Source organism: Cetorhinus maximus, chromosome 16 (assembly GCF_964194155.1).
Source record: "Cetorhinus maximus chromosome 16, sCetMax3.hap1.1, whole genome shotgun sequence".
NCBI classification, from domain to species: Eukaryota; Metazoa; Chordata; class Chondrichthyes; order Lamniformes; family Cetorhinidae; genus Cetorhinus; species Cetorhinus maximus.
In genome coordinates, this window is record NC_135894.1 from 26,622,329 (window position 1) to 26,644,748 (window position 22,420).

A 22,420-nucleotide genomic window follows, 5' to 3' on the forward strand; every position below is an offset into this window, starting at 1 on the left:
CTCATTCCCACTGCAGAGGAATTACGGGATGTACCTGGAGTTCCTGCATAACCTTTGATCTTAGTTTGATCGTCAGCCAATTCCACAGCGAGTCCAAGATCAGAGATTCTCACATGACCTGAAACAGAACCAGTAACAATGGGAGTGTTAAAAACAGTTGGATTTTCTTTCCTATTGTAAGATTTACATCTCTACATCCTGCACTCCTCACATTATCATAACAAGAGTTTAGGTGTGTTCTGTGTCCCTCTCTACGTCACTGTCCTATGCCTGTCAGATGGCTCCCTTTCTAGAAACAATCCCATGGCACTATTTGGAGAAGAGCAGGACACCTTTCCCCACTGTCAATATATTTCCCTCAGCTAACACTGAAAACCGATTATCTGTAATTCATCTCATTGCTGGGGCCACCACCCACACCCCCAACACCACCATGAGCACCCACCCCTGCCTCCTGCTCAGGCCCCTGCATGCCTCCCATCTCATCTCCCTCAACCCTCCGATCCCACCACCCTCAACCCTCCAATCCCACCTCCCTCAACCCTCTGATCCCACCTCCCTCAACCCTCTGATCCCACCTCCCTCAACCCTCTCATCCCACCCCCCTCAGCCTCTGGTCCCACCTCCCTCAGCCTCTGATTCTACCTCCCTCAACCCTCTGATCCCACTTCCCTCAACCCTCTAATTCCACCTCCATAAATCCACCAATCCTTCAGCCCCTGATCGCACCTCCCTCATCCCTCCAATCGCACCTCCTTCAATCCTCTGAACCCACCAACCGCAGCCTCCCATTCCACTCTCCCCATGCTTCGTACTGTTGCCACCTTTGGCTCCTGGTCTCCCCCACCTAAGCTGACTGATAACCACCACCCCCCTCTACCGTTCCCCCCTCGCCCAGTCCTCTGACCGGCAGTCCATGTGGTGTAGGTACACCCACAGTGCTGTTAGTGAGGGAGTTCCAGGATTTTGACCCAGTGACAGTGAAGGAACGGCGATATATTTCTAAGTCAGGATGGTGTGTGGCTTGGAGGGGAACTTCCAGGTGGTGGTGTTCCCATGTGTCTGCCCTTGTCCTTCTAGGTGTTAGCGGTCGTAGGTTTGGAAACTGCTGTCTAAGGATCCTTGGTGAATTCATGCAGTGCATCTTGTAGATGGTACACACTGCTGCTACTGTGCGTCGGTGGTGAAGGGAGTGAATGTTTGTGGAAGGGGTGCCAATCAAGCGGCTGCTTTTTCCTGGATGGTGTTGAGCTTTTTGAGTGTTTTTGGAGCTGACTCATCCAGGATAATGGAGAGTATTCCATCACACTCCTGACTCGTGCCTTGTAGATGGTGGACAGTCTTTGGGGAATCCGGAGAAAGTTACTCTCTGCAGAATTCCCAGTCTCTGACCTGCTCTTGTAGCCACAGTATTTATATGGCTATTCCAGCTCAGTTTCTGGTCAATGATAATGGATGTTGATAGTGGGGGATTCAGCGATAGTAATGACATTAAATGTCAAGGGGCGATGGTTAGATTCTTTCTTGGAGATGGTCATTGCCTGGCACTTGTAAGATGCCAATGTTACTTGCCACTTGTCAGCCCAAGCCTGGTTATTTTCCAGGCCTTGCTGCATTTGGACATGGACTGCTTCAGTATCTGAGGAGTCACGAATGGTGCTGAACATTGTGCAATCATCAGCCAACACCCCTACTTCTGACCTTATGATGGAGGGCGTCAATGACCAGAATCCTGTCTGATTCTCAGCCGGGCTGGATAACAGGTGGAAAACTGGCTGGTAACATCACATACATGCTGTGGACTTCCCACCCTCTGGGTTCCCTATGACTTTCCTGCACCTCTTGCACCCCCCCTGCCCCTCTCCTGACAGGACAGGTGAAGCAGACCTCCAGGCCAGTTTAAACTTGGATTTACATCTTTCAGAAAACTGAGGTTTGTGACTTAGTTTGTGAGTCTGTGAAGAAATGGATAAATCAACTCAGATTTAAGTGCAACGTATGTGTTAAGAGGAAGTAAACAGCCTGAATGTTTACTCCTCCACCTTGTTTCCCATCGCTGGTGGGGGAGTCTAGAACTAGGGGACACAGTCTAAAATTAAGGGGTCTCCCATTTAAAATGGAGCTGAGAAGGAATCTTCTCTCAGAGAGTTGTTACTGTCTGGAATTCTTTTCCCCGGAAAGCAGTGGAAGCTGGGCCATTGAATGTATTTAAGACTGAGTTAGACAGATTTTTGATTGACAAGTGATTCAAGGGTAACAAAAACAAAAATAGCTGGAAAAACTCAGCAGGTCTGACAGCATCTGCGGAGAGGAACACAGTTAACGTTTCCAGTCTGTATGACTCTTCATCAGTCAAGGGTAATATGGGGGTCAGGCAAGAAAGCAGGGTTGAGGCTACGATCTTATTGAATGGTGGAGCAGGCTTGAGGGGCTGAATGGCCCACTCCTGCTCCTCATTCTTGCGTGCTTCTTGTGATTCACTCTCCACAGAGCTGAATTGCCACTCCACATCATCTACAGTGACCCTCAAAAGCACTGTGCTCGGGGTCAAAGTTCAAGCACGCTTTCAAATTGGACTGGTTTCTGACACAGGTGGGTCCAATTAAACAACCAGAGCCACAACTTTTCCCCAAGAAATTCCCTCCTGGTCAAACTCCACACCCACCCACCCTCCCCGACCCCGACCCTGACAGCTCACCCTCGTTATCGAGGAGCACGTTCTCTGGTTTTAGGTCACGAAAGATGATCCTGGATTGGTGAAGGTGCTCCATGCCACAGACAATTTGAGCCGTATAGAAACAGGCTCTGTCCTCACCAAAACCCGGGTTGTTTTCATCGACGTTGTAAATGTGATATCTGGAGAGAGCAAGTGACAGGAACCTTACCACAGGGATTAGTTTGACAAAGCAACTTTGAAAAAAGCAACTGAATGGATTGCAGAGAATTACATTGAATTTAAAACACAAGAACAGGCCATTGGGCCTAACTGGCCGATACTGGTGTCCATGCTTCACACCAGCCTCCCCCCATCCCTCTTCAGCTTACCACATCAAAACAATCTTTTATCCATTTCTCTCTCATATATTTATATAGCTTCCACTTAAATCCATCTTTGCTATTCAGCTCAACCACTCCCTGTGATAGGGAGTTCTGCATTCTAACCACGGCTACATACGTCAGCTAAGATCTGGTGAGGGACCCAACAGTAGAGTCTCCAGGCTTCAACCTCCCTTGTAAATGGTTATCTACACTCCACAGAATCCGCACTCTCTGTGTAAGGACATCAAGCCTCTCCACAAACAGAATATCAAGGACAACCCCAAACTGTGACCCCTGGATCAGACTGTCCACCATACTGGCCACCCAAAGCTTTGCCACAGAATTCAAGGCAATCCATCTAACAAAGTTCTGTGACTTGGCTGTGACTGCTAAATCTGCAAAATGTCATATGCAAGAAGATCGCTCTCAATGTTCTTATATTTTCTTTTATTCTTTTAAGTATGTGGGCTTCACTGGCTGGGCCAGCATTTGTTGCCCATCCCTAATTGCTCTTGAGAAGGTGGTGGTGAGCTGCCTTCTTGAACCGCTGCAGGCCCTGTGGTGTAAGTACACCCACAGTGCTGATAGAGAGGGATTTCCTGGATTTTGACCCAGCGAGTAGCCCATCCGGTTTGATTCTTTTTTAACCTTTCTGTAGCAGTTTGGTAGAACTGGGTGGCTAGCTAGACCATTTCAGAGGGCAGTTAAGGCTTATGAGTCAATCACATTGCTGTGGGCCTGGAGTCACATGTAGGTCAGACCAGGTAAGGACAGCAGATTTCCTTCCCTAAAGGGCATTACTGAACCAGGTGAGTTTTTACAATAACCTGGTAGTTTCATGGCCATTATTATCAGGGAGGGGGAAGGGGGAGGGGTGGGAGGGGAGGGGGAGAGGGGGGAGGGAGGGGGGAGGAGGAGGGGAGGGGGAGGGGCCTCACAGCCAATCCCAGGCCTGGCAAATCTGAGACTCTGCTCGACAACTGCTGTCACTGCCTCGGAGTTCACGACCCCAATTGTTCGTCCCGTGACCCCACTGGTCATGGCCACCTAACTCCTGCTTCGGATTCTGGAGACCCACAAGCGGAAATAGCTGCCCCTATGTTCACCCTATCGAACCCCCTCATCATTTTACAGATCTGTACCAGGTCACCTCTTAGTCCCTTCTTTTCTGGGGAAAAGTTCCCCACCAGATAAGTCTTTCTGACGGTTATAATCTCTCAGTTACTATCATCTTTGTATGTTGTTTTTTTTTGCACTTTTTCCAGTGCTTCAATGTCCATCATATAATATGGAAACCAGAGTGTGGTCTAACCAAGGCTCTATATATGCTCGCCGTAACATCTCTGCTTTTCAATGTTATTGCTCTAAATATTAACCATGTGCTATGTTTACACATTTTAAGGATTTGTTAACCTTCTTCATTACCTTGAATAATTTGTGAAGCTCTTCTCCATTTACTTTCCAAGTATCAGGAAGATATAATAATTCTCATAATATTGTTGGAATTTATTGTAAAATAGTGGTATCTGTGTCTGTGTGTGTGTGAGTGAGAGAGAGACTTTAATTAAAGGCAGTTGGTCTGAAGGCTTTGATGTAAACATGGAGGAAGTTTAGAATGTAAGGTGTAAAAGAACATTTGCATTTTTAAATAAACCAGACTAGAATGTTTTCAAAGGAGGGGTGAAATGTCACCTAGTCAGGTGAAGTTTAGAAACAGTGTGTTTATTTGAAAATTACTAGTAAAACTTAGAACTATGAGAGATTTTTTATTATTAGAAAGATTATGTCCAAAGGCATAGTGAAACAATGGGAATTTGCATTCAAAGGGGAAAATATGTATAAAGGAGCGAAGGCTGTGTGTAAAGCTAGGCATTTTTAAGATCTAACTAGTGTGAAAAGCCTTCAGCATCTAGGCCTCATGCTGATGTTTTCAAACAACTGAAGTTAAGAAAACTCACTTTGAATTTGACTGGCTCAGGGTATTGTGTGTCACCTTGCCTGGGCCTTTTAAAATCTGTGTCTTACTGTTGCCTTAACGGAAGTGTAACTGGGAGTTAGATTGATTAGGTGATTTAGAAGTTATCATAGTAGCAATTTGTAGATCTATGTATGTGTTTAAAATCATTTCTCCTATTAATAAATGTTTAATCTAGTTTTGTAAAAACCTGTAAGACTTGGTGGTCTTATTACTGATGAATTCAAGGCACGCATCACAAAATTTATACAAATTGCAAAACAAGTTGTGGCAGTTGTTTCAACTTTCCCTTTGGAATTTGGACAACTCAGCATTTACCATCAGCTATGCCATAACATAGTTGAGGGCTCTTTGTGGGATATATTTGAAATTCCTTGATTGGTTTGGAGTTGGCGAATCTTAAGGTTAAGAGTACAAGAATCACTTTGAATTCAGGAGTTGGTGTGAGGTTTTTTTAACTGGCGAGATTGCAATATGGCTTTGGCAGTTGCTCAGACTTGTCTCGGAGTTGAGGTTATAACTTTGGCTGGTTTACAAAAGGTAACTAAAGTTAAGTTAATGGAATTGGCAGATAAATTACAATTAGGGTTACCTGCAGGGAGGAAGAAAGCAGATATAATTGAAGGTATAGCACAGCATATAAAGTTGGAAGTGATACCTGACACCAGTGAGTCACAGCTGGAGGTAGTGAGACTTCAGTTAGAAATGAAGAAGCTTGAACTTGAACAAGGAAAGGAAATGAAAAAACTTGAGCTAGAGGCAGCAGATAAAGAAAAAGGAAGAGCATTTCAAAGGGAACAGACAGAAAGGCAGGAGTGAGACAGGAAACAAGAAAGGGAATTAGAAATGGCAAAGTTAGAAAAGGAGGAAAGAGAAACAGAGAGAGAGAGTCTTCCAACTTAAAATGCAGGCAGTTAAAAAAGAGACGCTGGTAGGTGAAGAAGAATTTCTTTCAAGACCAGAACCCAGAGGGGAGATGTTTAAATTTGTAGAAGCTCTTCCAAAGCTTGAGGAAAGAGATGTGGAAGCATTTTGTATTTCATTTGAGAAAATAGCTAAATAAATGAAATAGCCACAGGAAAATTGGACGTTGTTGTTACAATCCCGGATGGTGGATATAGCACATGAAGTTTATGCTTCACTGTCAGAAGCAATATCAATGAGCTATGATGTGGTTAAAAAGGCTATTTTGAGTGCATATGAGTTGGTTCCTGAGGCATACAGGCAGAATTTTAGGAATATGAGAAAACAGTTGGGCAAACTTATATTGAGTTTGAAAGAGTAAAGCAAAGTAATTTTGACCGGTGGATATGGGCATTAAAGATAGAGACAACATATGCAGCTCTTAGAGAATTCTTTTGGAAGAACTTAAAGATTCAATTCCCTTTGTTAGTGAGAACTCATGAGGAGGAACAGAGGATTGAAACGGTAAGACAAGCAGCAGAGATAGCTGATGATTGAATTAGTTCATACAGCTAAACCCTTTTTTCTTCACCCTTTTAAATCAGAAAAGTGGGAAGGTGAAAGGAAGGTGGGTACTCAGGGAAGAGAATGAGTAAGTGGAAATTCCCAGGAAGTTTTTTCTCAGAAAAAGGAAGGTGCTGAGGGTAGAAGTGACATTTGAAAATGAAGGTGCTTTTATTTGTAATGAAGTTAGACTTACAAAATCTGTGTGCTGGAAATTGCAGGGAAACTCTGTTGGAATTAAAGGGGTGCAGAAAAGTTCTGGAAGTAAAAGTACTGTGGGTTCTGAGGTTCAGGCACAGGAAAAAAAAACCAGGGGTTTGTGTATAGTAAAACAGAAAGAATCAGTAATAGGTAAAGAAGTGGGAATGTGTTCACAATTTACCCAAGAGAATTTGGAGGAGCAGGTTGCAGAAATGTTTAAAGATTTTGTGTGGACAGGGTGGAGTAAGTAAAGATCTTAAAATTTTAAGATTCACAGGGGCTAGTCAATCCTGAATGTTGTGGGATAGTGACATTTGTTGTTCAGAGGGAGTATTGCAGGAACAGGTGATAATAAGTAGGGTTCATGGAGATGGTAAACCTATTCCATTGTGGGAGATAAATTTAAAGAGTGAGTGGAAAACATGCGAGGTGATGGTTGGAATAGTGGAAAAATTGCCCATTGCAGGGGTTCAGTTTATTCTGGGTAATGATAGCTGGATCACATGTGGGTGATGCCTATGGTAGTTGAGCAGCTTGTAGAAGTGTTTTCAACAGAAGTGTTGTAGAGAGAGCATCCTGGATTGTTTCCAGATTATGTGATAACGGGATCACGGGCTCATAGGTTGAAAGGAAGTTCAAAGGCAGGGAAACCCAATTATTGACAGTGTTTGATAAGATTGTTCAGGAAGAAAGACTGGAAGACAATTCAGCTGAAGTGTTTAACACAAGGAGGTTAGTGGAGTTACAGAAAAAGGATTTGCAAAAACATTTATATCAGTCATTTCACTCAGAAACAGAGGCAAAATGTATTCCAGAATGTTATTACCTTAATGGTAATGTTTTAATGAGAAAATGGAGTCCTTATCATGCTTCAGCAAATGAAAGCTGGAGGGAGGTGCATCAGATTGTACTACCGTTTGGATATGGAAATGAGATTCTGAGGATAGCTCATGAAATTCCAATGGGAGTGGGTGCATTTAGGAATTAGAAAGACACAGGTGAAGATACAAAAACTTTTTTTTAGCCTGGATTGCATAGGGATGTAGTCAAGTTCTGTGGGACATGTCACACATGTCAGGTGATAGGGAAAGCCACAAGCAGTGATTAAGCTGGCATCTTTAATTCAAAATCCAGCATTTGCAGAACCTTTTACTACAGTCACAATTGGTTATGTAGGACCCCTCACTAAGAAAAGTGGAAATCAGTACTTACTAACAATAATGTATGTGTCTACCAGGTTTCCTGAAGCAATACCTTTGAGAAATATTACGACAAAGAGAATTGGGGGAGAGTTAACCAATTTTTATTTTTACAAGATATGGTTTATCTAAAGAAATACAGTCAGATCAGGGTTCAAATTTCATGTCACAGCTGTTTAAGGAAGTAATGAACAGTTTGGGGATATAACTGTTGAAGTTAACAGCTTACCATCCCGAGTCACAAGGAGCTTTAGAAAGATGGCATCAAACTCTAAAAACTATGATGAGAGTGGATTGTCAGAATTATCCACAGGTTTGGGGTAGGGGGATTCCATTCTTGTTGTTTGCTATTAGGGATGCTCCTAATGCATCGACTGGTTTCAGTCCTTTTGAACTAGTTTATGGTCATGAGGTGAGAAGACCACTGAAATCGATTCATGAGAAATTGGTCAGTCAAAATTCAGAAACTACTCTCCTGGATTATATATCAAGCTTCAGAGAGAGATTGGACAGAGCTTGTGATTTGGCTAGGGAACATTTAAAGGTATCACAGCAAATGAAGAAAATGAAAGCAGATGGGAAAGTTACAGCTCGTAGTTTTGCTGTTGGGGAGAAAGTGCTAGTTGTGTTACTAGTACTGGGTGACTGGTTAAAGGCAAGGTTTAGTGGGCCTGACAGGATTGAAAAGAAATTAAGTGAAGTGAATTAGTTAATAAATACTCCAGATAGAAGAAAGAAGCAGAGGGTGTTTCATGTAAATATGCTTAAGAAGTACTTTGACAGGGAAGAGGATCAAAAGGAGGTGTTAGTGGCGGTAGATAATGAGAAAGAAGTAGAAATGCAGGACTCTGAAATTTATTTTCCTCTAGTCAAATTGGATAATGAGGGGGTGCTTGAAAATTTAAATGTAGTATTGAGTCACCTTCCAGACAAGTGTCAAAGTGATTTGGCAAAGGTATTGTGGTCACTCAAAGCTATTTGTGGAAATAAACTGGGGAAGATGAATTTAGCTATACATGATGTGTCTGTAGAAGTTTCATCTTTGCTAAGGCAACATCCTTATAGATTGAATCTGGCAAAGTTATCACAAGTACAGAAAGAAATTGAATTAATGCTTCAAAATGATAACCAGTCTAATTGCAGTAACTGGAGTTTGCCTATTGTGCATACCGAAACCAAATGGAAAACAAAGACTGTATGTGGACTATCAAAAGGTGAGTGCATTGACATAAGTGGATTCATATCCTATACCACGGTTGGAAGTTTGCATTGAAAAAGTGGGACAATCAAAATTTATCACAAAGATTGACTTGCTAAAAGGATATTGGCAAGTACCATTAGCAGAGAGAGCAAAGGAGATATCGGCTTCTGTGATGCCAGATGGACTATATCAGTTTAAAGTCATGCCATTTGGTATGAAAAATGCACCTGCAAAATTTCAAAGACCTGACAAAAAAAGTAATTGCAAGTCTGAGCAATTGTGCTGTTTATATTGATGACTTGATAGTTTTCAGTCAGACGTGGGAGGAACATTTACAACATCTGTAAGAATTATTTACTCGATTACAAGAAGCTAATTTGGTGTTGAACTTGGCAAAAAGTGAATTTGCAATAGTGCAAGTTACGCATCTAGACCATACCATTGGACATGGTAAGGTGGCTCTGAGAGATATAGAAACTAGGAGCAGGAGTAGGCCCTTCAAGCCTCCTCCGCCATTCAGCATGATCATGGCTGATCCTCTATCTCAATGCCATATTCCCTCTTTCTCGCCATACCCCTTGATGACCCTAATATCCAAACATTTATCAATTTCTTTCTTGAATATACTCAGTGACTTGGCCTCCACAGCCTTCTGTGGTAGAGAATTCTGCAGGTTGACCACCCTCTGAGTGAATAAATTTTCCTCATCTCAACCCTAAATGGTCTGCCCTGTATCCTGAAACTGTGGCCCCTGGTTCTAGACTTCCTAACCAGGGGAAACATCCTCCCTGCATCTAGTTTGTCTAGGCCTGTTAGAATTTTATATGTTTAAATCAGATCCCCTCTCATTCTTCTAAATTCTAATGAATACAGGCCCAGTCGAATCAACCTTTCCTCATACGACAGCCCTGCCATCCCTGGTATCAGCTTAGTGAACCTTTGCTGCACTCCCTCTATGGCAAGTATATCCTTTCTTAGGCAGGGAGACCAAAACTGCAAGCAATACTCCAGGTGTGGTCTCACCAAGGCCTTGTATAACTGCAGTAAGACATTCCTACTTCTGAACTCAAATCCTTTTGCAATGAAGGCCAACATACCATTTGCCTTCCTAATTATTTGTTGCGCCTACATATTTACTTTCATTGACTGGTGTACAAGGACACCCAGATGCCTTTGTACATCCACATTTCCCAATATATCATCATTTAAATAATACTCTGCCTTTCTGTTTTTCACACCAAAGTGTATAACTTCACATTTATTCATGTTTTACTGCATCTGCCATGTTTGCCCACACATACAACTTGTCTAAATTGCCCTGAACCCTCCTTGCATCCTCCTCACAACTCACAACCCCGCCTAGCTTTGTGTCGTCAGCAAACTTGGAAATATTACATTTGGTTCCCTCATCCGAGTCATTTATATATATATATATTGTGAATAGCTGAGGTCCAAGCACTGATCCCTTTGGTACACCACTAGTCACCGCTTGCCACCGGGAAAAAAAACCCATTTATTCCTACCCTCTGTTTCCGGTTTGTCAATCAATTCTCAATCCATGCCAGTATATTACCCCCAATCCCATGTGCTTTAATTTTGTCTACTAGCCTCTTATGTGGGGCTGCATCAAAAGCCTTCTTGAAATTCAAATACACCACATCCACTGGTTCTCCCTTATCTATTCTACTAGTTGCATCCTCAAAAAAAACTCCAGTAGTTTAGTTAAGCATGATTTCTCTTTCACAAACCCATGCTGACTTCGTCTAATTCTGTTAATGCGTTCCAAGTGTTCTGTTCCTACATCTATTATAATAGACTCTAGCATTTTCCCCACTCCTGATATTAGGCTAACTGGTCTGTAATTCTCTGTTTTTTCTCTTTCTTTTTTAAATAGTGGGGTTACATTTGCCACCCTCCAATCTGTAGGAACTGCTCCAGAATCTATAGAATTTTGGAATGACTACCAATGCATCCAATATTTGCAGGGCCACTTCCTTTAGTACTCTGGAATATAGATTATCAGGCCTTGGGGATTTTTCAGCCTTTAACCCCATTAATTTCTCTAGCACCATTTTTTTTTTACTAATATTGATTTTCTTCAATTCCTCCTCACTAGACCCTTAATTCCTTAATATTTCTGGGAAATTATTGTCCTTTTTTGTGAAGACACAGCTAAAATATATGTTCAATTCTTCTGCCATTTATGTTCCCCATTATAATTTCACTCGTTTCTGACTATAAGGGACCTACGTTTATCTTTGCCAATCTTTTTCTCTTCACATATTTATAGAAGCTTATGAAAGCCAATTCTATCATGGATTTTCCCACGCCTACAACAAAATGAGAAGTTTTAAGATTTCTGGGCATGTGTGGGTTTTATTGAAAATTTGTACCAGATTTTAGCAGTGTGGTTGTTCCACTAACTGAAATATTAAAAAAGACCAAGAAATTTCAATGGACATAGGAGTGTCAGAAGGCATTTAACAGTTTGGGAACCCGACTGCTGCCCGCGATAGGCTCCGCACCACCATTTTACACGGGCGGGCCAATTAAGGCCCGCCAAGCATAAGAAGCGACAGTGGCAACAGGGAGAAGGGGCAGGGGCGGGAGCTCAATGTCCACCAGGTCCAATGGTGACCCAGCGGCTGATTCAAAAGCAGCCATGGCAGCCCTGCGAAGGCTGCCAGTGAATATGAGGAACCTCGCCATGGAGCTCAGTGCTGAATGCGGCAGGCGGGAGGGCAGGTCAGTGGGGCAGTCAGCCCCGCGTTTTTCCGATGGGTGATTCGCTGCCCTCCTGGAGAAGGTGGCAGCTCGCAGAGATATCCTTGTACCCAGGGACAGGAGGAGGAGCTCCCCTCCCCCCACCCCACCCCAACCCCCAACCTCACCAAAAATGCCTGGGAGGAGTGGTATCCAGGGTGTGGTGAAGTGCACATGGGTGTAGTGCGTAGGCAGTTTAATGATCTCTTGTGATGGGGAAGGGTGAGTACCGTGTTGGCATGGGTCACTTAGCACAGCAGTTAGGAGCCCCCATCACCCCCCGCCACCCACCCCTCTCCCCCCGGACCTCAGAGTTCTTAGAATGTGAGTGGCAAATGTCAATGAGGCAGCATCTGGGCAAGGGGGTGAGCCCCGGCTGCTTGGAATGAGTGTCTTGCAGCTCCAGGGTCATGAATCAGCTGAGCCCTGCGAGGTTTTCCTCATGTGGGGTTGGCCAGGCTGCAATGGCATTGCAGGTACAGGGTGGACTAATCAATGCTCCTCTGTCCTTTTAGCAGAAGACAGCCCATAACAATGCAGAGAGGTTGCGGACTGGCAGAGGACTCCCCACCCTCTAATCCTGAGTAGATATGAGCAGGAGGCCCTGGAGCTGGAGAGACGCCATGCGCCTAGGTCAACCGGCTGTGCTGAGGTCGGGGTGCCACAGGGAGGTGAGAGTGCAGTGAACTGAGCTCAGAATGTCTGTCATAGCAACCATTCCACTATAGTCTCTATACTGATGTGGGTCCTCAAACATGGAATCCCCATTGATAGTGGAAAGACGAGGGCACCCTGATCTGGGTGCCAGGCATGCACAGTAACAGTGTAATGACTTCAACTAATGACATGTCCTTGTTCTTCCTTTCATGCTCACCAGAAGCCCATTGGGGTGAGGAGTCTGAAGGCCCACCGGTGACCCCAGAGGACAGCGACCATGGAAATGCACCTGCTTCACACCCTCTCAGCCAGGCAGGCACCAGCGCAGATACCAGCACCTCGGTGGGCATTAGATTGGTGGATAGTATCTCGGTGCACACCGGTGAGGGCACTTCACACTCGCTAGAGGTGCAGGTGCAGGCTGTGTGTGCCCTGGGTGCTGGCAGTCGGAGGGCTGCTGGGGACCAGGAACATGCTCAGCCAGTGGCTGATGATGAGCCTCTGGAGTCGTCCCTGAGGCAGCAGATGCTGGAAGTCCAGCAGGGTGTGCGGGAGGATCTGGTGGGGATACATGGGGGAATGCGTGCCATGGTCTCTGTGATGGAGGAGTCCACGCGGAGCATGAGCAATGCAATGACCCTCATGGCCGAGCGCACTGCCTCCTCCCTGGAGAGAGTGGCGACGCTCATGTAGAGGCTCCTCCAGGAGCTGAATCAGGGGTTATTGGGGATGCAGTATGGCCTGCAAGCCCTCACACCGGCAATGACCTCAGGTGGTCACTGTCAGTGTGGGAGATGGATGAGGCACCCAGTATCCCAGTTAGGTGCCCATCCATCAATAGTGAGCAGGGAGGTCCAAAGCTACCTGACGTTGGCGCATGAGCTGCTTGTCGTCTCTGCGGACTCCCCCCAAGGTGCTCCGGATGACAGCAGCAGCTCCTCCACTGCTCTGGCAGTGACCATGGCATTCGATGAGGCTGTGGCAACTGGGGAGATGCCAGCTGTGGCACTGGCCACTCATCCCCCCACCCCCCAAGTGTGGCCAGCAAGGCTCCATGGGCCAGAGGGTGCCCGCCAAGGTCATCAAGGCCAACAGGACAGCAGAGTGAGCAGGCTGTCTCCAATACCAGTGCCAGTGAGGGGGGAGCACCTAGATGTAGCACCTGCAAGCGAAAACTTAAAGCACCTTAAGCACCACGCGAGCTTATCACTGGTGATATTTCGCCCCCCCCTAGTTTTACATTAATTATTATTTGTTGTGATGGTTAACACCTTTCAATTTCATTTGTATTATGTATGCCAGGCACCACAGCATTAAATGTGTTTCTGTTCAACAAGCCTCCGGGTGCTTCATTAGTTCTGCAGGTGAGGGTAACCCATGATGTTATGAGTGACTTGTTTGTTATTGAACTTTATTGAATTGGCACATAGTGAATGTTGTCCACCAAGCAAATGTTCCTGTCAGGGATCGAGTATGGAGCCTGCAGCCCTGGCATGTGGTGGTGGTTCTTATTTGGTAGGTTAGCTGAAGGAGTGTTGGATCAAAGCCTCCCAGGTGTCCCTCCCTCCCTACAGGTTGCCCAGGTCAGTGTCTATCCCCTCAGCGTTCTCCTGACCGTGCTCGTCCTCGGACTCACTACTGGACTCATCGTCTGCTGCCAAAGCAGCTGCGACAACATCATCTTCCTCCACTGCCTCCCCCACTTTCCAGTGCCAGACTGTGGAGAGCGCAGCATGCAACCACTGTCAGTAACTCAGTATCTGGGGGGTATTGCAGTGTGCCCCCTGAACGGTCCAGGCATCGGAAGCGCATCTTGAGGAAAGCGCATCTTGAGAAGACCTATGGTTCTCTCTACCATCACACTTGTGGAGCCGTGGCTCCTTTTGTAACGCTGCTCGGCCTCTGTTCTTGGACGGCGGAGAGATGTCATGAGCCACCTTTTGCGGAGATGGCCCTTGTCACCCAACAGCCATCCATCCATCCGGGCTGGAGCACTGAAGAGCCTCGGCACCAGTCTCAGGAGGTAAGCATCATGGGAGCTGCCTGGGTACCTCACACAGACTTGTAGAATCAACATCCTGTGATCACACACTATCTGCACATTCATGGAGTGGAAGCCCTTCCTGTTGACGAAGGCACCGGGCTCACCCGCTGGCGCCTTGATGGCCACATGTGTACAGTCTATAGCACCCTGGACCCAGGGGAAGCCAGCAATGGCTGTGAAGCCTCTGACTCGCTCTGTCTGACTGGCCTCATCCATGCAGCAGTGAATGAAAGTCAGTGTACGTCTGAACAGAGCGTCTGTCACCAGCTTGACGCAACTGTGGTCAGCTGATTGGGAGACACCACAAAGATCACCCACCGACCCCTGGAAAGAGCCAGAGGCATAGAAGCTCCGGGGCACTGTGACCTTCAACGCCACTGGCATGGGGTGTCCACCCACACTGTTGGGGCTGATCTCAGGGCCAATCGTCTGACAAATGGAGGTCATAGTCTCCCTTGAGAGATGGAGCCTCCTTCGGCATTGCACCTCGGACATATTGAGGTAGCTGCTTTGCCGCCTGTAAACACTGGCAGCAGGATAGTGGCGTCTTCTGCGGCACCTTCCGCCTTGCACTTCCTGTTGGCCCTGTGCCTCTTGTGCCTGCACCTCTCCTCCCACAGGTCACTTCCCTGGAGGCTGAATAGAGACTCCTGGCCTCCTCCTCCCTTCTGGCCCTCTCTTCCTCCGAGGAGGAGGTGCCTCCACAGGAGACCATAATCCCCATTCCTAGGGTAAGGGAAGGCTGTCTGCTACCGGGAAGGCCCCAATTGTTATGACTTCTCCAGAGTCCTGAGCTGAAGCCTCTTATTTCTGTCAAAGCAGCTCTGAAGTGAACTGAAGTTGTCCTGTTCACACAAGCAAGCACAACAACTACTCGCATTAGCAAACCCACTAACCCCTCTTATCCTGCCCGTGGACGAGGTTTTTGAAAATGTGGCCTACCCGCCTGCTCGTTGTTCCCATGCGATGCCCTGAAAATCTCACGGGCGGCATAAAATCACAGATAATTGGTGCCTCACAGGCCTTAACTGGTCCATTAATTAATGGCGAGTGCACCTCCGTCTTCATCGCGTGCCCGCCTAGTGAAATATTGCGACAGTGCGCGGTGATGTCAGGATGCATGCCCGACATCATCACGCATCATTTTACGTTCCGGTTTGTTGGGCACGTGCCCGCATGCCAAATGTAAAATTCTGGCCAGTGTGTTTATTTTTTCCCAAAGATTACTGGTAAAACTTAGTGCTATGAGAGATTTTTATCATCGGAAAGATAAAGTCCAATGACAGGGTGAAACAATGGGAATGTGCATTCAAAGGGGAAAATATGTATAAAGGAGCGAAGGCTGTGTGTAAAGGTAGGCATTTTTAAGATCTAACAAGCGTGAGAAACCTTCAGCACCTAGGCCTCAAGCTGCTGTTTTCAAAGAACTGAAGTTAAGAAAACTCACTTTGAATTTGACTGGTTCAGGGTATTGTGTGTCAGCTTGCCTGGGTCCTTTAAAATCTATGTCTTACTGTTGTCTTAATGAACGTGTAACTGGGAGTTAGATTAAGTAGGGGGTTTAGAAGTTATCATAGTAGTAATTTGTAGATTTATGTATGTGTTTAAAATCATTTCTCTTATTAATCAATGTTTAATCTTTTGTAAAAAAATCTTTAATGGTCTTATTACTACTGAATTCAAGGCACGCATCTCAAAATTTATACAAATTGCAAAACAAGTTGGGACAGTTGTTTCAAGTTTCCCTTTGGGATTTGAACAACTCAATATTTACCATTGGCTGTGCCATAACACAAGGAACAAGAGCCTCCTTATTCCTTCTCCCAAAAGGTGCAACCTTACACTTTTCCATATGGAAATTTATTTGCCATCTAGTCTCCCAACTGGAAGTTTATTTATATCTTCTTGTATTTTGTCAGTGTCTTTCCTCAATATTTTGTTGTTAACGGTCCTGTGCTGTGCTTTGGGGGGTGTTTTACCATTTTAAAAGACTTCTTGTAAATCCATGTATGCTGTCTGTTCTTGTTGCCTTTTGTTTCCCAGATGTTGTTAATAATCTCACTTCAAGATTGGAAAGATCAGAAACACTTTATCTTTAACTTGCTAGCTGTCTCGTACAATAGAAGGACCGGTTTGAACTGGTTCTGTTACACATCACATCAGCCTGTGGTGCAAGTGTGAAATGTGGCCCCATGGAACACTTACATGTAACAATTAATTCCTAGCGCTTTACAGATATTTACTGGTAATACAACAATATTTTACAATGTACGTCATATCCACTGCATTATCCTCATCTACTCTTCCTGTTACTAATGTGTGAACAATTTGGAGATATCTTGAAGCCATAGGGCTCTCTATAAGTTGAAGCCTTCTCATTAGATGCACAAATTGATCTAAGTTTTCCCATCAATCTATCAACTATCAATCAATTCCTGTCCATCTTACTCCCTGTGGTGACAATTTTGGGTCATGTTTTACTGTCAGTTTTTACCCATTCTGTTTTCCCCCTGTAACCCTGATGATGTCATGGGAGTGGGATTGGTGCTTGGACTTGGAAGCCTGTCTGCTCACTGTGGTCTGCAGCCTCTGGGAGCAATCTGCTTCAGTGAGAACGTACAATGGGTGATATTGAATTGTCCACGCATCAGACAACACTTATTGAAAGCCAATGGAAATGAGAGTGTGTGTGTGTGTAATGGATAGTCTATCTCATATCACCATTTTACACCCACCACATTTCTGTCTTTGTCCCCTTCAAGCAGACCCTAGTTCCACTGGAACCTGCCCCATGTTTCCTGTTTCTTATACTTCCTCATTCAGATCCTTTTCTCCCATAAACTGCTTTCTGCAGGTGAAATTTGAGCTGGATGTGGGCATAAACTGGGAGGTAGTGAACTGACAGTTAAGCATGTTCCCTAGGTTGAACTTCACGCCTTTTTGCACCATGTGTATCTTTGATTTCTCTCATTGTATCTCCTTTTGTTTCTTGCATTATCACTTTCACCATCTTTTGCTCTCCAGGTCATTATCTGTCTTCTCCTGGATTCACAGTAGCTGTGTGTTTCCACCACCAACCCCCACCCACCCTACCACACGGTTTGTTTCACAGAACTGTTACAGTGCGGAAGGAGGCCATTCAGCCCATCGTGTCTGCACTGGCTCTCCAAATGAGCAATTCACTTAGTGCCATTTTCCTGCCTTCTGCCCATAACCCTGCACATTCTTCCTTTTCAAATAACAGTCTAATTCCTCTCAGAATGCTTCAATTGAACCTGCCTCATAAAGTTTTTTTTCCTCGCATCACTTTTGCTTCTTTTGCCAATTACTTTAAATCTGTGTCTTCTGGATCTCGATCCTCCCACCAATGGGAACAGTTTCTCTCTATTTACTCTGTCTAGACCCCTCATGATTTTGAACACCTCTATCAAATCTCCCCTCGGCCTTCTCCTCCAAGGAAAACAATCTCAATTTCTCCAATCTATCTTTATAACTGAAGTTATTTCTCTCACCTTGTTTAATTACTTTATCTTTTAGTTTCCCATTTAACTGTAGTGCTCAAAGCACAATTTCTGACTTCTTATATTCTCTTGCTTTTCATTTGTTTTAGAACTATTATCAACATTACATTTTCCACCTGAGGTCTATCGCCAACACTACATTTATTTGTTTAAATCTCTTGACTGACCTACTCATCCTTTCCATTCGTCTAAATGCTGTTCCCCAGTCACATCTTCAACTGAGGAAGTAAACTGTTGCTGGAGCAGGAGAATCCTGCATGATCATTTTGTGGCTCCCGAGGTTAAATGATTGAACCCATTTTGTTGGTAATTAAATGAACGTTTTCATATTTAAACTTTCACTAACATTGTACTTGTGAGAAACCAACATTCATTTGACAGCTTTTTTGTAAAAATATTTAAAATGTTATTGAAATGTGTTGTGTTTTTCGTTATTATTGGCATTTGAGTAACAGCACTGCAGCTCTTAAGATATTGCATTTTTGGCTAAATTTAAAGCGTGACCCTTTTTGTATTAACATTGCCGACGCCTGCGTTAGACCGAGGTCCCCACTGTCTGCTGAAGGGGAGAGCGCAAATCACCCAGCGATCTTAGAAAGTGCAGTGTGGAGTTGGGGGAGACGGTAGTGTAGTGTAGGGGCAATGTCACTGGACTAGTAATCTCGAGAATTTAAATTCAGTTAATAAATTTAGACTTATAAAGCTTGTCTCAGTAATGATCACCATGACACGAAAAACCCATTTGGTCCACTGAGGCGCTTTAGGGATGGCAATCTGCTGTCCTCACCTAGTCGGGCCTACACCTGACTCCAGATTCACGGTGATGTGGTTGACTCTTAACTGCCCCCTGAAATGGCTCAGTAAGCCACTCAGTTCAAGGGCAATCAGGGATGGGCAATAAATGCTGGCCTTGCCAGTGACGCCCACATCCCAAGAACAAAATAAAGAATAATGCCCTGGCCAACATTCACCCCCCAGCCAACATCACCAGAACAGATTACCTGCTCAGTCATCTCATTGGCTATTTGTGGGAACTCGCTGTGTGCTAATTGGCTGCCCTGTTTGTCTACAGAACATTAATTAGTTGTGAACCTCTGGGATGTCCCAAGGGCATGGATATAATTTCCTCTCTTTCTATGCAAAAAATGTCTATGCAAAAAATGTCAGTATGAAGGAAGCTCTTAAATCTTGTTTGGAGACTCTTGTTTGCGGGTAAGGGGTGCAAAGCAATTGAATTCAGATCAGAAAACCCTTTGATGTGGTGAATGGAGGAACTGGTTGCCCTGCCAGGTGATAAAACTCGGTGCCTTTGTACAATCTCTCAGAGAACTGTTTACCTCAAATCTCCTCCGTTCATGATGGTCATCACCAGGCACAGCTCTGCTTTGGTTTGAAAGGCATAAGCTAGGGAGACAATGAATCGACTGTGTACCCTGGCAAGGATCCTCTTCTCCACAATAGCACCCTGGAAAATAAAGACCAACCTGATTACTTCATGGGTTTCAGTCACTACATTTGCCAGGAAACTGTAGAGAAGGAGCCCAAGAAACACAAGTAATTCCTATTGCCCATGTGCATTCTTTTCCATTTAATCTTCTACCTGTGCCCTGTTGTTCCAGACCCTTGGTAGGTGAATTCCAACAATGCATACAGGTGTTAAAGAGCCTCTCAGGTGCCTAAGGTGGGCTTCTTGAGTTGAAGTCCTAGTGATTAACGCAAGAAGCCATCTTGGAAAAGGAGTTGAAGCCTGTGCTAGGAATGACCATCCAGAGGGTCATTAAGGGATGGATAGCCACTGAAATTGTTTTCTAACACTCATTAACGAGACTGATTCTGGGGAATTAATAATGGAAAATAAGAAAACAGCAGATGAGTTGAACAGATATTTTGCATCTGTCTTCATGGTACAGGATACAAATAACATCCCAGAAATAATTGTGAATCAGGAGGTGAAAGGGAGGGGTGAACTTAAAACAATTAGTCATTTGATCGTACAGAACTTGAGTATTGCTGAAAAAAGTGACATGCCTAAGCTTTTCGTCTTGCACTGATCAAGATACTAACATATTGGTATTCTTGCAAGTGACCTGATGAGTGCAAGACGAAAAGCTTTGACATGTCTCTTTTTTCAGCAATACTTAAAAACAATTATAATCACTAGGGAAAGCGTACTGAGAAAATTATTAGAACTAAAAGCTGACAAGTCTCTACATCCTGGTGGACTTCATCCTAGGGTCTTAAGAGGAATGACTGCTGAGATAATAGATGGTTTTAATTTTCCAAAATTGCCTAGATTCTGGAAAGGTCCCATCAGATTGGAAAATAGCAAATGTGACTCATCTCTTCAAAAAAAGGGGGGAGACGAGAAAGCAGGAAACCACAGGCATTTTAGCTTAACATCTGTAGGGAAATTGCTGGAATCTATTATTAAGGAGGTTATAGTGGGGCACTTAGAAAATCTCAGTGCAATGAGGCAGAGTCAACGTGGTTTTGTGAAAGGGAAATCATGTTTGACTAACTTATTGTAATTCTTTGAGGCAGTAACAAGCAGCGTGGATAAAGGGGAACCTGTGAATGCGCTGTACTTAGATTTCCAAAAGAGATTTGACAAGGGGCAACATCAAAGGTTACTATCCAAAATAAGAACTCATGGTACAGGGGGTAACATATATTAGCATGGATAGAGGATTGGTTAGCCAACAGGAAACAGAGTAGGTATAAATGGGTTATTTTCTGGTTGGCAAGATGTGACTAGTGGAGTGTCACAGGGATCAGTGCTGAGGCCTCAACTATTTACTATTTATATCAATGATTTGGACGAAAGGGCTGAATGTATGGTTGCTAAATTTGCTCATGGTACTTAGGTAGGAAAGTAAGTTGTGAAGAGGACATAAGGGGACTGCAAAGTGACATAGATAGGCTAAGTGAGTGGGCAGATGGAGTATAATGTGGAAAAATGTGATCTTGTCTATTTTGGCGGGAAGAATAGAAAAGCAGTATATTATTTAAATGGACAGAGATTGCAGAACAAGGAAGCAGCACCAGCTGCTTCAGGAGAAGAACGGGCTGGGTGAAAATAACACTCTTCATCTCTAGCAACAGACTCTAAAAACTATGTCCAGTCCCAATAACACTTTGTAAAGCTCCTATATTCTGACTGCTTTCCAACAGCAACATTTTAAAAGCGACTTTTCATCACTACTCTCTACTTTCTGTTCTTTAGTCCATGCTGCCATGGTCCCTTTAATCCCATGGGCTTTCCTTTTACTAACAAACTCTATAATGGATGGCACTAGGATGCATCCCCTCCAGAACGGGTGACTTTTAATTGTGAGGACTGCCGACGTTTTAATACCTCCCCTTTATCTCATTTTATCCATTTTGATATTGCAGCAGGCCCCTTCCTTACTGATCACTGACACCATCCTCTTCTCTGATGAAGGTCTATGTGAAGTAGTTATTCAGCATCTCAGCCATACCCTCCAACTTCATGAGATCACGTTTCAATCTATAATTGATCCGAACTTTCTATCGACTACTTCACTATTTACTATTCACTATTTAATACTCCTTCACTATTTATGTGTTTAGAAAAGTTTTTTACTTCCTTTTACATCAGCCACTAATCTATTGCTACACCCTCATCTTTCCTTTGTCTGTCTTATTTCCTTTTATCTCCTCTGAACTTCCTACACCTTCCAAAATCTGTATGTTCTGTACAGTCACCATGTAGAACATCACCCAACATCTCCCTATCTTTAGTACAAATTGGCTGAGGTACATCACTTCTATCCTTTTGTACACACTCAGCATTCAAGAGGTATCACCTAATATCTCCCTCAATTTCTGTACACAATGACTGGGGTGCAGCATACAACAACCCACCTACATTCTGTATACAATGACTGAGTTAGTTTTTTTTTATTCAATCAGGGGATGTGGGCTTCACTGGCTGCATCAGCATTTATTGCCCATCCCTAGTTGACCTTGAGAAGGTGGTGGTGAGTTGCCTTCTTGAACTGCTGCAGTCCATGTGGTGTAGGTACACCCACAGTGCTGCTAGGAAGGGATCTCCAGGATTTGACCCAGCGACAGTGAAGGAACGGTGATATATTTCCAAGTCAGGATGCTGAATGACTTGGAGAACTTCCAGGTGATGGCGTTCTCATATATCTGCTGCCCTTGTCCTTCTAGATGGTAGCGGTTGTAGGTTTGGAAGGAGCCTTGATGAATTCCTGCAGTGCATCTTGTAGATGGTACACACTGTTCCACTGTGCGGCAGCGGTGGAGGGAGTGAATGTTTGTGGATGTGGTGCCAATCAAATGGGCTTCTTTGTCCGGGATGGTGTTGAG

The 22,420-nt window shown here is 44.3% G+C and overlaps 1 protein-coding gene across 1 annotated transcript in view; it reads right to left on the bottom strand.

The window, feature by feature from the left end:
- Nucleotides 1-22,420, bottom strand: part of grk1a (G protein-coupled receptor kinase 1 a) — a 47,637-nt gene that overhangs the window by 11,144 nt on the left and 14,073 nt on the right. Inside the window, exons 2-4 of the mRNA XM_078559540.1 lie at nt 19,405-19,532; nt 2,699-2,856; nt 35-118 (exon numbers count right to left, since the gene is read on the bottom strand). Of these exons, the coding sequence (XP_078415666.1) occupies nt 35-118; nt 2,699-2,856; nt 19,405-19,532 (370 nt within the window). The remainder of the gene's footprint in view (nt 1-34; nt 119-2,698; nt 2,857-19,404; nt 19,533-22,420) is intronic.